The 13073-nt window shown below is 56.2% G+C and overlaps 1 protein-coding gene across 3 annotated transcripts in view; it reads right to left on the bottom strand.

Moving 5' to 3' along the window:
• Casz1 (castor zinc finger 1) overlaps positions 1-13073 on the bottom strand; it is a 146159-nt gene that overhangs the window by 46119 nt on the left and 86967 nt on the right. For 2 of the 3 annotated variants that reach the window (XM_015994145.3, XM_006975226.4), the window contains exons 1-2: positions 5455-5627; positions 5031-5069 (exon numbers count right to left, since the gene is read on the bottom strand). In XM_015994145.3, coding sequence (XP_015849631.2) covers positions 5031-5069; positions 5455-5503 — 88 coding nt within the window. In that variant the 5' untranslated portion in view covers positions 5504-5627. Of the gene's footprint in view, positions 1-5030; positions 5070-5454; positions 5628-13073 lie in introns of those variants that run through there. The other variant, XM_006975227.4, reaches the window with a different exon arrangement.

Below are 13073 nucleotides of genomic sequence, written 5' to 3'. Positions count from 1 at the left end.
ACAATGGAAAGCAACTGCCCTCGGAGTTGAGGGGAGAGGCCTGGGAAAAGGCTGAAAGACTTGGGCGGTGGGAGCATGCCCCTAAGGCCACTCTTTCATGAGCATCCCGGTCGTCATTTCCAGCCCCTCTTCTCGGTATGAGACACTACCAGCTCTCTCTTACACTGTGCATGCCTGCAAATTGGGGGACTAGGCACCTTGATTCTGCAGGTTCCTTAGGACTCACCGCCCAGCTGGGGGCTCTTCCCTCACACGAGAGCCTGAGGTGTAAGGTATAGACAGCCAGACAGGGACACACCAGACCACCAGCCTGCCGCCTTTCATAGGCCGCCCAGTAAGGCAAACCGATTCTCCTCCACACCTCAGGCCCACTGGCTCCCAGCACCTTCTGACTTGCTAGACCCTGGCCCGGCCACCCCAACAGCTGCTGCTTGCCTTGGGGACCCATTTCTAGTAATTACGTTGGAGCAACTTCCTTCCCTCTCTAAACATGAGGACTGGGAGAAAGGAAAGTGGGGAAGATTGGTATGAGGGGAGGAAGAAATCAGTGGCTGTGGTGGTTGATCGAGATTTAAAAACAAGCTCAGGAGGGTTGAACCTTGGGGCCTGGAGTTGGTGGTGAGCTGAGGACCTGATTCTCTAATAAGGGCGGGCTAGGCTAAGGTAGCTGATGGAGGGGTAGGGATGCTGCCACGACCCATCAGGGTCTGGAGAGAGACGTCAAGAGCCCCACCTCATCCCTGCCTGGTGAAGTGGGCAGGGCCTTGAGCCAGGGGCAGCAGCTTTAATGAGGAGATGCTGCTACAGTGACTCAGCCCTGCAAAGGTGCCTCCATTTATTTTACTTTCCATCATAAAAACTCAAACTGCAACTCAGCCAGATTCCCTGGCTGTGGGGGTGGGGAGGATCGGCAGTGCCAGGGAAGCAGGGAGAGATGCCTAACTGATGTTGCGCCCTCCCACCTCCCTGTGCCTCCCTTAAGCGTCTGTGGGTTCCCTTCACAGGTCCCTACCAGGGAAGAGGGTTTGAGGTGGGATCTTTGGGGACCCTTGCAGACCTCTCCTGCTGCCTCTGCCTCCGTAGGAGAAGGACCACGCCAGGCCTGTTACCTGCATTTCACTGCACTGTAACTGCTATCAGGGCTGCTCACAGCCACTTCACCCCCCTGAGCTACTTGGTGTCGCAAATGCTTTCCACTAGGAAGGGACCAATGATACGCTTCTCACGTCACCCATGTGACTCTTCCCTGGATGCCTGCCTCACTGAGCAAAATCGAGTTGGTCGTCAACGACCTTAAAGGTCATCTGATGCTCAAGCCCCTCCCAGTGTCACTGCTGGGTACACAGCCAGCCGGTCTGAATGGTACCAGGAAACACACCACTTCCAAGACAGCCCAGGCTGTCCTTGGCTCTGATGGCTCCTTCCTGCCAAGATGGCACCAGATCACCCGCCCCCTGCAGACTAGCAAAACCGGTGCCCAGCCTGGCCCCAGCTTAGACTGGTTGAGTGGGTGTATCTGGCCAAGTACAGTCTGCAGGAAGGAAAGCTGAGGGTGATCTAGTTTACTCAACCCAAGAAGAAATCCTTCCAGAGGCAGCACAAGGCCATTCCCATTCTCCGGTGCCTGCTGAGTTAAGGGCACCCAGAGCAATGAGAGTTCATAGAAGCTTCCACTTCTGGCAATACCAGGCTTTGAACCTCTGGCTCACAGAAGTTCTGTGTGCTGATGCTCTGGCTGCAGGGGCTGAGTGTGGAAAGTCAAGTTCTTTGCTCCTTGGGGTAAGTCACAACTAGCGGGAGAGTCTTTCGCCGTCTCGTGACTTGGGCTGTTTCCTGGGCCAGCTCCCTTGGCCTCATCTCTCCTGGCCTCCCTATCGCTCAAGTCTGTGTCCCTGTGTGACATGGGAGCAGAAGGTCTGCCTAAGAGAAAAGGTCTCGGCCTGTGGTACCAGGGGACAGGTCTGGCTCAGTGAGCCCTCCCCACGACTGTCGGGATGACAGGTCTGCCACCACAGCGCCACCGTCAGTGGGTGGCCTCACCAGCTCCTCTGTGTTCAGTGGCCATCCCTGTGAACTTGGTCTCTTGCCTGTTTGGCCCTTCACCCAGAACAGCCTACTTGGATCTTCTACAGGACAGCTTTTCCCTTCTCAAGAGGGGCATTACAAACAGATCCCAGATAATCAAGGACAAGTTCTTTGTCACAGCTCTACTGCTCTTACCCAGGAATCAGCCTGGGATGGGGGTGGGGACCAATCCTGGGAGCTTCCCAACTACAGGATGGCTCTACCTGTGTTTGAAAGCTTCCTCCCTGCTCCCCTCCCCCTCTCCATACCCTCCCCCAGGGAAATCACTCTAAAAGGGCCTAATGGAACCATGTCCTCCTCTCTTCCTCTCTCCTCCCTCCCTCTCTCTCTCTCTCTCTCCTTTTTTTTTATTAGCATTTGTGGAATTTATTCCCAAACTCTCCTAATCTTCCGTACACAACCATTTGATTTGCATAACCCAACCCCCTCTCATAAAAACTGGCTGCTAGTTTAATTAAAAAATGTAAATTTGCTGTCATCTCGGGGCCTGGTGAATTAGGACGACATCGGCATTTTTTATTGCTAAAGACGTCCAGATTGATCCAGCCCTTGGCTGAACTATGGTGGGGGAAAAGGGGTCCACATGGACCTTGAGGGTCTTGAGATCCTCCTGTCCCCTCCTGAGAAACCTCAATTCTCCCAAGCCACTGAATTACTCCTGGTCAGAGTGTTTCAGGACCTCGATGTGTCCAAGGCTGGAGGGGATAGTTAACCCGCCATCTAGTACTTGTTGGAGATCTTTGGTGCGGACAACTCTTCCTGCTTTTCCCTCCGTCCACCGTGCTGAGGTCCTTAGCTGGAGCTCCCCGGGCTGCTCCCAGAGGAAGGCACCCCTGTACTGCACTGCACCAGCAATGCGCCTTGGCGTGTCCCTGTGCGTCGCGGAGGTCAAGGGAGATGCTCTCAGCTCCTGAAGATGAGAATGGAGCTGCCCTAGAGATGGGCTCAGGGAAGGGAGATCTGACCGAGTCCTATAGTCTGCTTCCCCTTTTTTGTGAAGTGAGGGGAACGTGCTTTTCTTCTGAAGTTCTGAGATTCAGTGAAACTGCCGAGATCAGAGAAGAGAGGGGAGGTATCACCAGATAACTCCACCAGGAAACAGAACTTTGACACCACGGACCTTCCCTCTCTGTGTGGCCAGAGTCCAGACTCGGGTCCCACAGGGAGTGCCCTGCTCTGCCCGATGACTTCCTGGCCATTTTAGCTTCTAGGAAAAGTTTCCAGAGCCTGTCCCTGGAGTGTGGAGAACAGTAAGTCTCTCCAGAGCCCCGAAGGTGCCACAGGAGGCCCTGCCATCCTGACACTCCCCAGAAGGGATATGGAATCATGCCTCCACGGCAGCCTCGGAGACGGGCATGGCAGGATGGGAGCCAGCTCCAGTTGGCACTCAGGTCAAAAGGAAGAGGGTAGGGCCCGCCTTCCAGCTGAGTAATGCCTGAGTCCCTTGTGCTGGCCCATAAGCAGGCTCCCCTGTGCCAGGTAGGGGGTGGTGCCAAACGCTGGGCCTGTCTCTGAGGTCTGCTTCTTGGCTGGCATGGGTGGGGGCCCCATTTCTGAAGAAAAGGGGGCGGGTCCTGAAAGGGTGGTGATGAGACACCTGATGAGAGGTGGGGGCGGGCTGGTTCTCCTGGGGTGGAGGACAGGGAGAGGCCGGGTGGCACTAAGGGCTTCCACACACCTTCCTCAATTTGCCCAGCAGGGGGCGTCGTGCCCTTCCAGGGCACGGGTGTCCAGAGGACCTCCACATCCCATCAGCCAAGAACACACCTGTTTCTACCGTGTGAGAGCTCTGTGAAGGTCCCCTGCCCCCACACCACACATCCCCGGCTGCCCTCTCTGCCTCACTCGCCTTTGACCTCAGAGAGGCAGCTGTCGCTGTTTGGGTCCTATGGGACTACGCCTCGAACGTGGACAGATCTAATGCCAACTCTAATACCACCTTCCCTCCCCCCAAATGAAACAGCAGGGGTGAATTTCTAGTCCGCTTTTCTCTAAGACACTAAGGGAGCGTGGGGCTTTTGACAGCCGAGGAGGCTGTAAGGGTCCTGGCCCAAAGTTGGTTTCCACAGAGGAGGCTGGTAGAAGGCCAGAGGACTAAGATGAACTTCACTAGACTGAGGCTGGAAGTTCAGAAAAGTACTGGATACCATTAAATCAAAACTAGAAAGACACCCAACTCACGGGTTAAACTCTGCCCCAGGCCAGGGGCACCAGCTAGAGTCAGCCCCCGCCCCAGGCCAGGCTCCCCAGACCCAGATATCTAAATGTAGTCTTCGGTCTGGCCTACCATCACCTCCCAGGGTGGGGGCTAAAAGGGGAGCTGAGGGAAAGAGAGTCCTGGGCCCCTTACTTTGAACTGATAACAGCCACCTCAGCCCACAGATTCTCAGGTGAAAAACACTCATTAGCCATAATAAGCAGCTTGATCATCCGACACAGCCTTGTCCCAAATAAATTAAATTCCTTTACCTTGAGACAGTCGCCCCGAAACCAGACTAACCACCTTTCCCAACAGGACGCTGCTTTCAAAAACTAAACCACCCCCCACTAAAAAAATAAAAACACACACCCCATAAGCCACACACACAGAGATCTTTGCAAAGGGAAAAGTGTGTGTCTAAAAAACACAAGAGAAAAAACACGGAGAACAAAAACCCCCACAAAAAACCCCTAAATCCTCTCTCTCTCTGGGTGCCCCCCAGCTCCCTGTCCCCTCGGCTCTTTCATAATGACAAGCATCAAATTAGTCACAGTCACTAGGCAAGTAACAAATAACAATATCACCATCCAGAAAGCAGGGCTAGCAGGGACCATGGCACAGACCCTTGGCGCCTGTCCGGTACCCTCGGCTCAGCTGCTAGCTCATTGGGCTAAAAATACTAACTTCCGTCAAAGAACCGAAAGAAAAGTGAAAGAGCCTCCCCGTGGGTTCCCACCGCCCGTACCTGTTCCAAGATCCATTCTCCGCTCCTTGGTCCCAAACTCTTCGAGAAACGCCATGAAAAGAAGAAGAGAGAAAAGAATGTGTTTAGTGTCTCGCCGGCCCCCTGTCCCCGCCCGCCCGCTGTCCCTCCCCGCCGGGCCGAGCGCATCCCGGGCTGGGGGGCGCGCGCCGGGCCGGCCCGGGTCGGGAGGGCGGCGGCGGGGAAAGTTTGCTCCGCGCCTCCCGCTCGCTCTCACGCTCCGGCCCGCACGCTCCCGGCAGCTCCGAGTTCCTTCAACTAACGCAGAGACTGCCGGTGGCCGTGGCCGGGCTGGGGATCGGGCCCGCCAGGACGAGGGCCTCCCCCCTCCCCGCCCCGTCCCGAGCGCTCAGGGGTCGCCGCTCCGGCCCGGCCCGGCCCTCCCCCGCCCGCTCCCGGTACTCACCATAGTCGGAGAGTCGAAAGCCGAATTCACTTAAATAATCAACTTTCATAATACTTAATTAATGCCTAATTGCAACTGATTACTCCCCGAATAACAAGTTGTTTTAAAATCCTGATGTCATTGCTCCTGACGGTAACACTCAGGGTAACAGTTTGGCAGGAGGGAGCGGGGCGGGCGGGAGCGGCCGGGCGCTGCCAGGCGCCGAGGTGATTGGCAGGGCGGCCGTGGCACCGCCCCTCGCCGGGCGCGCGCGCGGCTCCGGCAGGTGAAAGATCAGACCCGCGCGCGCGGGGGGGGGCGCGCGCACGCCTCGCCGCGGCGCTAAGGTGAATGGGCGCGCGCGCCCGCGCCTCCGACACGCGCGCCCGCGCTCTCAGCGCACAGGCTCGGGCGGGCTGAGGGCGGGTTGTGACTCTCCAAAGCTCCGGGAGGCGGGCGGGAGGCGGGGCCGGCGCTCGTGGGGTCGCGTGCGAGGGAGGGGGGCGGGAGGCTGGTGCGTCCGGGCGGTGTGTGTGGTTGTGTGGAGGAGTCGTGCGCCCGAGCGGAGCGGGGAGATGGCACTCGCGCACACGCGCTTACTCTCGCCGCGGGAGCGCGCGCACTCGCTCGCTCTCCTCCGGCCGCTCGCCCCGTCGGCCACCCTGTGCGCGCCCGCGTAAACTTTTTCCGCGCGGGAGCGAGCGCAGGTGCGAGGCTTTTGCGGCACACGCGCGCGCTCCTGCCGCTCCCTCCGGAGCTGCCCTTGGGCTGCGGGTGGGGCCGGTGTGGAAGGGGTTTTGTTTCCCTGGCTCACCCCACTTCCCTCATTTTGTTGTGGCTATTGGAGTTCGAAGAAGAAAGGAGTCGCGGGCGGCGCGGCTGGGTGTGTCGGGGAAACTCGCACGTCGGCCTTGCGCTCCCCCGTGCGCACGCCCGCTCGCCGGCCACCGCGCTCGCGCAGGCCGCACAGTCAGAAGTTTCCATCGCTTCGCTTTGCTTTTGCCCTTAAAATGGCCAGAGTCCCACCACATCAGACCACGCATGTTCCAGTCCCCAGGCCTTTCTCATTCCTCCTCCCTCTCTTCTTCCCTCACAGTTTCTAGGCAGTCTCCTCCGTTGATCCACGTCATCCCTTGGGCTTCCTTCCCATCCCTGAACACAGGCGCCCCTCAACCAAGTTGGCCAGCGTCCTGACACCTGTTCCCTGGGGACCACGCCCTGCTCACTCGGATGTCCCTTAGGGCTGGACCGAGCACTTGTCTTTCTTGACTCTCCCTGGGTTTGTAGGTCTCATGCCCCCCTGCCCCATACAACCCTAGATGGTCCATGCTGCAGCTACAGGTACTCACACCTCACATTACCATCTGGCTCGGAGGGGCTCAAGGAAAGCGCCCTGCAGAGCCCAGGACCTCAGCAGGTTTGCCAACCTGATACCTGTGCCTACCGTGCCCAGCTTCCTGTCCCTTGGTGGCCCAGTGCTGTCTACCTCTTCCTATTGTCCTTTTTCCTGTTGCGGGATGGGCCACACTGCCTTCCGACCAGGGGAGGAGAATGGGCTTAGGCTCTCCCTGGTCTGGGCAGCATTCAGCAAAATGGCGCTGGCCTATTTTTGCAATATTTCTATTTTGCAAAGGGAGGGGCCCAAGGAGGCCTTGAGGCAAAGACGTCAAGGGAGTTAACAATCTACTCTTTCTCCTACTTTCTCCTTATTTTTCTGCTTTTCTTCTGACTGCTCTTTAGTTCTAAATGGCCCCACAAAGAACACAGCATCCCTCTCTGCTCTGCCACCCCTTCCTAGTGCCTTCCTGGCAACCTCAGTCCAGGTGGTCACACACCCTCTGCTTTGGGGCCATCCCATCCCTGTGTGCAAAGGCCTAACTTTACTGGGTGTCCACTGGCCCTAAAACCCCGAATAAGGAAACAGGGCTCCTTAACCAAGCCACGTGCTCCGAAACAGCTGGCCCAGGGAAGCCAGGCAGAGAGAACCATGAGAGCCCAGCTTCCCTGGGGGATCTCTGTGTCCAGGACCGCCCTGGGAAACCTCTGCGGCTACTGCTGTCCAAACCCCCACCCCCAAAACCCCAACAAGGAGTCTGTCCCCTTGTAGCTTTGGCTTGTAACAACAGGCAATTAGTCCCACACCCCAGCCTGGTGTGGGCAACCAGGTGAAGAAGGGAGCCTGGCGCCATGTGTGGTGGTGAAGATGTCTGCGCCCACAGGGAGCTCCCTGCACAGGGACCTGCACAGCCTCTGATCCGTTCTGAATGTCCAGGTTTCAGCTGATGCTAATCGGGGCTGACCCTCAGGAAGGGCAGGGAAACACCCCTCCCTTGCAGTAACCTAGGTAAGAACAGTAACTGTGTAGCCTCTGAAGGTCAAAGGCTGACTAGGAATGGCTGACAGGGCAGGACCCAGAGAGCCAGGAGGAGTCAGATCGGGGCCAGCCAGAGGGGGCTGCCACACATGACCCATGGTGGGGAGAGTCCTGGGATGGGCCACCTGGAAAGCATCTTTTCTTCAGAGGCAGTGGGTCACAGTCTGCCACCGCGGGTGGAGTAGGCTGGATGGACTCCGAAGCAAGGAGCCATGTACAGGGGAGGACAGATTAGGGAAGTAAGAAACCGAGGCCAACTTGGCATGGTAGGCTATCAGGACAGAGCCAAAGGCCGGAGCATCGAGGTTGTGGGCCACGAGTCAAGGCTGTGTGTTAAGAGCCTCCAGATCTGGTCTGCTCTGTTTCTAAGCACGTGCCCACATCAGTGGGAGAAGCCTAGCCATGTGGCATCTCTTAGAGCTGTGGCCCATCTACGCCTTCCTTACTCTGATGTGGGAACGCCTCTGAGACCCCGAGACTAGCCATCACGAGAACATCCCACAGTTCCTACCGGTCTCCAGGACCTGGGCTCAGAGCCTCCAGGTCTTTCTAAGACACCCCACCCCAAGCAGAATCGAAACTTCTTTAGTAACTTCATCCAGCCGAGTGGCCCCCGCCAGCCCCCGCTCTCCCCAGCCGGGTTGCCACGCTGGCTCGCATCCTCTCGCACCCCGTGTGCCCACTCATTCTCGCTCCCCAGCCTGGGGCCTTCTCACTCACCAACCTGTTTACACATCAGGTATCTCATGCTTTATCTGTTCTCATTTTGAATCTGTAACTTTCACATAAACTCGAACAAGGCTCCTTTTGTTCCTGCACCCCACCCCAGGATCCCAATAAACTGGTTCCCTCTGAGGCGACTGGGCCAGGGCACAGAAGCCCTAGCCAGAGGACTGTGTGTGCATGTGAACAAGCATGTTCGCACCTGCGAGGGCGTCCGTGTATCTGAGCGTGCTCCGCAGGGATGGAGGGAGAGAGTCAGGAAGAACAGTGTGGATAGGAAGCACGAGGGGACACAGAGGGCGGAGAGGCCTGGGCCTCAGTTGGAGCCAGGCTCCACGGCAGGTAGCCGAGGGTGCGGGCTCCGGACAGGTGGGTGTTGGCCCAGGGGACGAGCGCAGACGAAGAAGAAACAAAGGGCCGGATGGAGCGGTAGAGTGGGTGGCGAAGCAAGACACTGAGGCCACGCTAAGTGTAAGGCAGACACAGGGATCACATTAGGGCCGGGTAGGGCTGGCACAGCCGCACGCTCGGCCCGTAATCCTGTTAGCCAGCAATCTCCATTCCGAAAGAGCTTCATTTCTTTGTGAATATTTGTAAACTAGATATCTAATGGAAAATTATAGGAAAATTATAGTGAAATTCATGACGGAGAAATCCGATTATCCCTAATTCAATTATGCCATCTTAGCCCACACAGCACATTTCCCATTTTTTTCCCATAAATACCGATGCCAGGGGTCCCGGTAATCAAATAAAATTGAAAATCATCTTCCCATTAAATTCAATTAGCCGCAATTTCTAAAGCCTATCAGAGATTTTAATTACTAAATTATAAAATTCTCCAATGCTAAATTGAAACCAAAAAAATTGCACATCCTTATATTTCAGAGAAAAAAAAAAAAGGGCCAGCAAAATCCTTCAAAAATGGTCCCTTCCGTCCAACTCCAGAACGGTTTCCCAACCTGGAGCGACCTCACGGTGGCTGCTGCCTCTTGACTTGGCAGGGATGCAGCCAGGGGGGCAGAGGGGAGCACCTCTGCAGGGCGGGCCCGACATACCCACTAACAGAGGAGCAAGCCACGCCCCTAAGCCTGGCTAGGACGGTAGCCATCTTCACTGTCCCGGCAATCTTGGCTCCTGAGGCGTCCTCAGCTCTGTCTCTCACAGTGAGGCCTCAAACTCTCAGGGCTACCTTCTTGGTTGGTGATCTTGGCCACAGCTAGTGGGGTTCAGGGACAGGCACCGGTGGCCCCCTGATGGCTGAGGCTGGGTCAGAGATGGGAACAGAGTGACAGATAGCAAGGCTCTGTGTCCCAGGGACTTCTTAACAGGTGTTTCCAGAGGCTATGGGTCCTGGCAGGGTACCAGTTTCCTGGGACAAGAGAGAGATCAATGTGGCCAAAATCTGGCCTCTCCCTGAACTTCCAGCACATTCTGCTCTCTTTTCCCTCCCCGGAGAAGTCAGCAGCCTTGAACTGGCCAAAGGAACACCTTGCCTCGCGGAGAGACTCTCTCCTGCCCCCACCCTCTTTAAGGGACGGACTGACCGTGACACCTAGCAGTAGCCCCTCCTCCACACCACTTACCGGCCTCCAAAGGGTGCTTGGCGCTTCGGGAGAGCCCAGAGAGGGGGCATTGGTGGCAGCATAAGGTCTGCCCTGTCTAAAACCCAAGCTAGGCGGCTGGGTAGGCAGCTGGTGGCCCCACCAGACTTAGGGGAGTCAGCGGAGTCCTACCAGCAGCCCAGCACCCAGGAACAGGGAGCAGGTCTGATCTGCCAGGCAGCCTGGAGTGCCAGCAGGGGAGGCACCCGCAAACAAAACAAAAACAAAAAAGTTAATTATCTTTGGCTTTTTCTTAATAAATATCCAAACTGGCCCGGCCGGATCCTCCACTTTGGAGGGAGAAAGAAGGAGGAAAAAAAAAAAAAAACCCAAACTCAATCCAACAGACTCATTCTTTCTGTGTGTCTGATTTTCCCTTTGCCTCTGGTCCTTGATCTGTCACTTATCGGAAGCAGTGATGGTTTCACCTAAATTTCCAATTTTCACAAATACCAAGAGACTGGCTACAAAAGTGTTTTGTTGTTGTCTTTTTTTTTTTTTTTTTTTTTAATTAAGTTTTTGGGATGGGAAAGCGGGGCATGAGAGAAGAGAGGCAGGTGGGAAGAAAATGGGTGAGACGCAGCAGAAAAGAAACCAGAGAAAGATGTGAGGGAGCGTGGGACATGAGGCAGGTACCCAGCTGAGGGGTGCCCTGTAGCCACAGCCCTGCTGGCAGCCTGACCCTGGCGGGGCCCTGCTCGACGACGTTACGTGGGCACTTTGCTTCAGTGACTGGCAGGAGGCTCTGGGGTTTCTCACGTTAAAATCCCAAAGCCACCTAGGTCTCCCAGGCCGCTCTAGCTGTCCCTGCTGCTGCATGGTCTCGGTGCCAAGCCTCCCTCCCAGGAGTGGGGCTGGGAAAGAGGAGCCTGGGAGAAGAGCAAGGGGAGGAGGGAATGTTGGCTGTCTTGGGGTGGGGGTGGGGGTGAGGCTTTTCTGCATGGAGTCATGAGCATACCTGGGAAGAAGAGAGTTTCATGTTGCTGCCTGGGCCTACATGTTCAGATGGTGCATGTACATGCCTGAGCCCAAACTGTCAGAAACTCAAGGCAGGGCATGGGGTGGGGGCAGCTACCAGGACATGGAACGCTGGCTTTGGGATTCATCTGCCTGGATTCAAATGCCAGCTCCGTCAGCCACTGGCTGTGTAAGCCTAACCAAGGCACTGGCCCTCTCTGTGCGTTCATTTCCTCATGTCTAAAGGGAACTATTATCAGTTGGTTGGCTCTGTGGGTGGGGGAGGGGAGGAGTGTGGCTGCCAAGGAGTGTGGGGGCTTCTTCCTGAGAGATGAACAAGTTCTACAGTCAATAGTGGTGATGGTTGTACACCCTTGTGAATACACTTCAAAAAAAAAAAAGTCACTGGATTGTACGTTTAAAAATGGATAGAGTTTATGGTATGTGGATTATATTTCAATAGAGTGGCCACAAACTAGTGTAGGGAGAAGTGACGGCAGTCCTATGCTCTCCTGGTTTGGACAGAGGTTCAAAGACAACATTCATCCTGGCATGGATTAGTGATCTGCAAGTATCCACTGTTAATATGGGGCTTGGTGTCTGTGAATGTATACTGCTGGTGCTTACAAATGCCTCCCTGGGTTGCTGGCCAGCATGTTGTCAAGCCCCTGAGCTGCCCCCCACCCCCATGTCTGGTGGGGGATCCTGGGCAGCTGCTCCCTGCCAGGGGTGGGAAGTGCGTGGCCTCCTCCTGCCGCCGCCTCCTGGGGTCCCTGGAGAGAGGGCTGCCCACCGTGGCGGGCAGACTCCCGAGCTACACTCGCTGTCTTGCAGACACTCATATTCTCCATGTGCAGCAGACCGTGAATTCACCTTCATACTAGTTACAGGGTTATTTAGCTTCTCCTGACACTGACAATCACAAACTTTAATTCGCTGCTTGGTTTCTTCCTGCTGTGCCCTCTGCCCACCCCTAAAATCCTTGGGAGAGGATGGGAAGGACTGAGGTCCAGCCCTCTCTTGCCAAAGCTTGCCCTTTGGAATGATAGAGTGATGGCAGGAGGTGGGGATGGTCCGTAGGAGAAGATGCTGGGCAAAGGGCCGGAGAGAGAAGGTCTGGGAGAGAAGGAAGTACCACCCGGGCTAATGGGAGCCTCTGTCCGGCTCCTCCAGCTGACACTAATGTATTCAACCTGACATCCATCCTGTCGTGAGTGACTCACCCATCAGGCTGCTGAGCTGAAGGCCTGGCTGGAACCCACGGGGGATGGGGACTCAGTCTGGGGCTGGGCTTCTAAGACCAGGCAGCTGGCATGAGCTGGCTCCTCTACCTGCTGCTAGATTAGCAGGTGTCCCTCAAGAAAGCAATTTGATCGAGCCCATCCGACAAACGTCTCCTCCCCACCTCCTCCACCAGTCTCCTATCCGGTCACACCAGCCCAGCCTGGAGGCTTTTCCAGGCTTACTGCCCTGGTGCGTGGGCCACTTCTCTACCCTTGACAAAAACAGGCTGGAAATTGAGTCCTGGAGACATCTCCTGCCACCCACCCAAATCACACAAGCCTGAGACCAATGTGGGAGATTGGTGGGAGACAAGGTGGCTGGCTGGGTACAACCCGGGATTCTCTCATTGACCAAATCCAAGAGCAGCCACTCATCATCAGGCAGAGTCTCAGAAAGCAGAAAGGCAAGCCGAGAGGGCTTGCAAAGACTAGAAGCCAGAGGATGGAAAAGGAGAGCGAAGTCAGCCAGGGGCACAAGAAAGGCAGAGAAACGCACTGGCAGCCCCAAGTGTGTGTCCACTTCCTCCTGAGCCCCATTCTCAAGCTCCACCCCTGCCAGCCAGAGCAGTGGCCATGGTGGCCTGGGCAAGAGAGAGAGATGTCAACGGGGCCGATGGAGAAGGGGCTTGTTGACTGCAAACTGTCCATTATGGCTCAGATTATAAGCATATTGCGCAGGGCTCTCTGCACGATGCCGGG

The sequence above is a fragment of the Peromyscus maniculatus genome, chromosome 2 (assembly GCF_049852395.1).
Source record: "Peromyscus maniculatus bairdii isolate BWxNUB_F1_BW_parent chromosome 2, HU_Pman_BW_mat_3.1, whole genome shotgun sequence".
In the NCBI taxonomy this organism is placed as follows: Eukaryota; Metazoa; Chordata; class Mammalia; order Rodentia; family Cricetidae; genus Peromyscus; species Peromyscus maniculatus.
The sequence above is the reverse complement of the archived record's forward strand: the minus strand, read 5'-3'. Positions and strand labels throughout refer to the sequence as shown.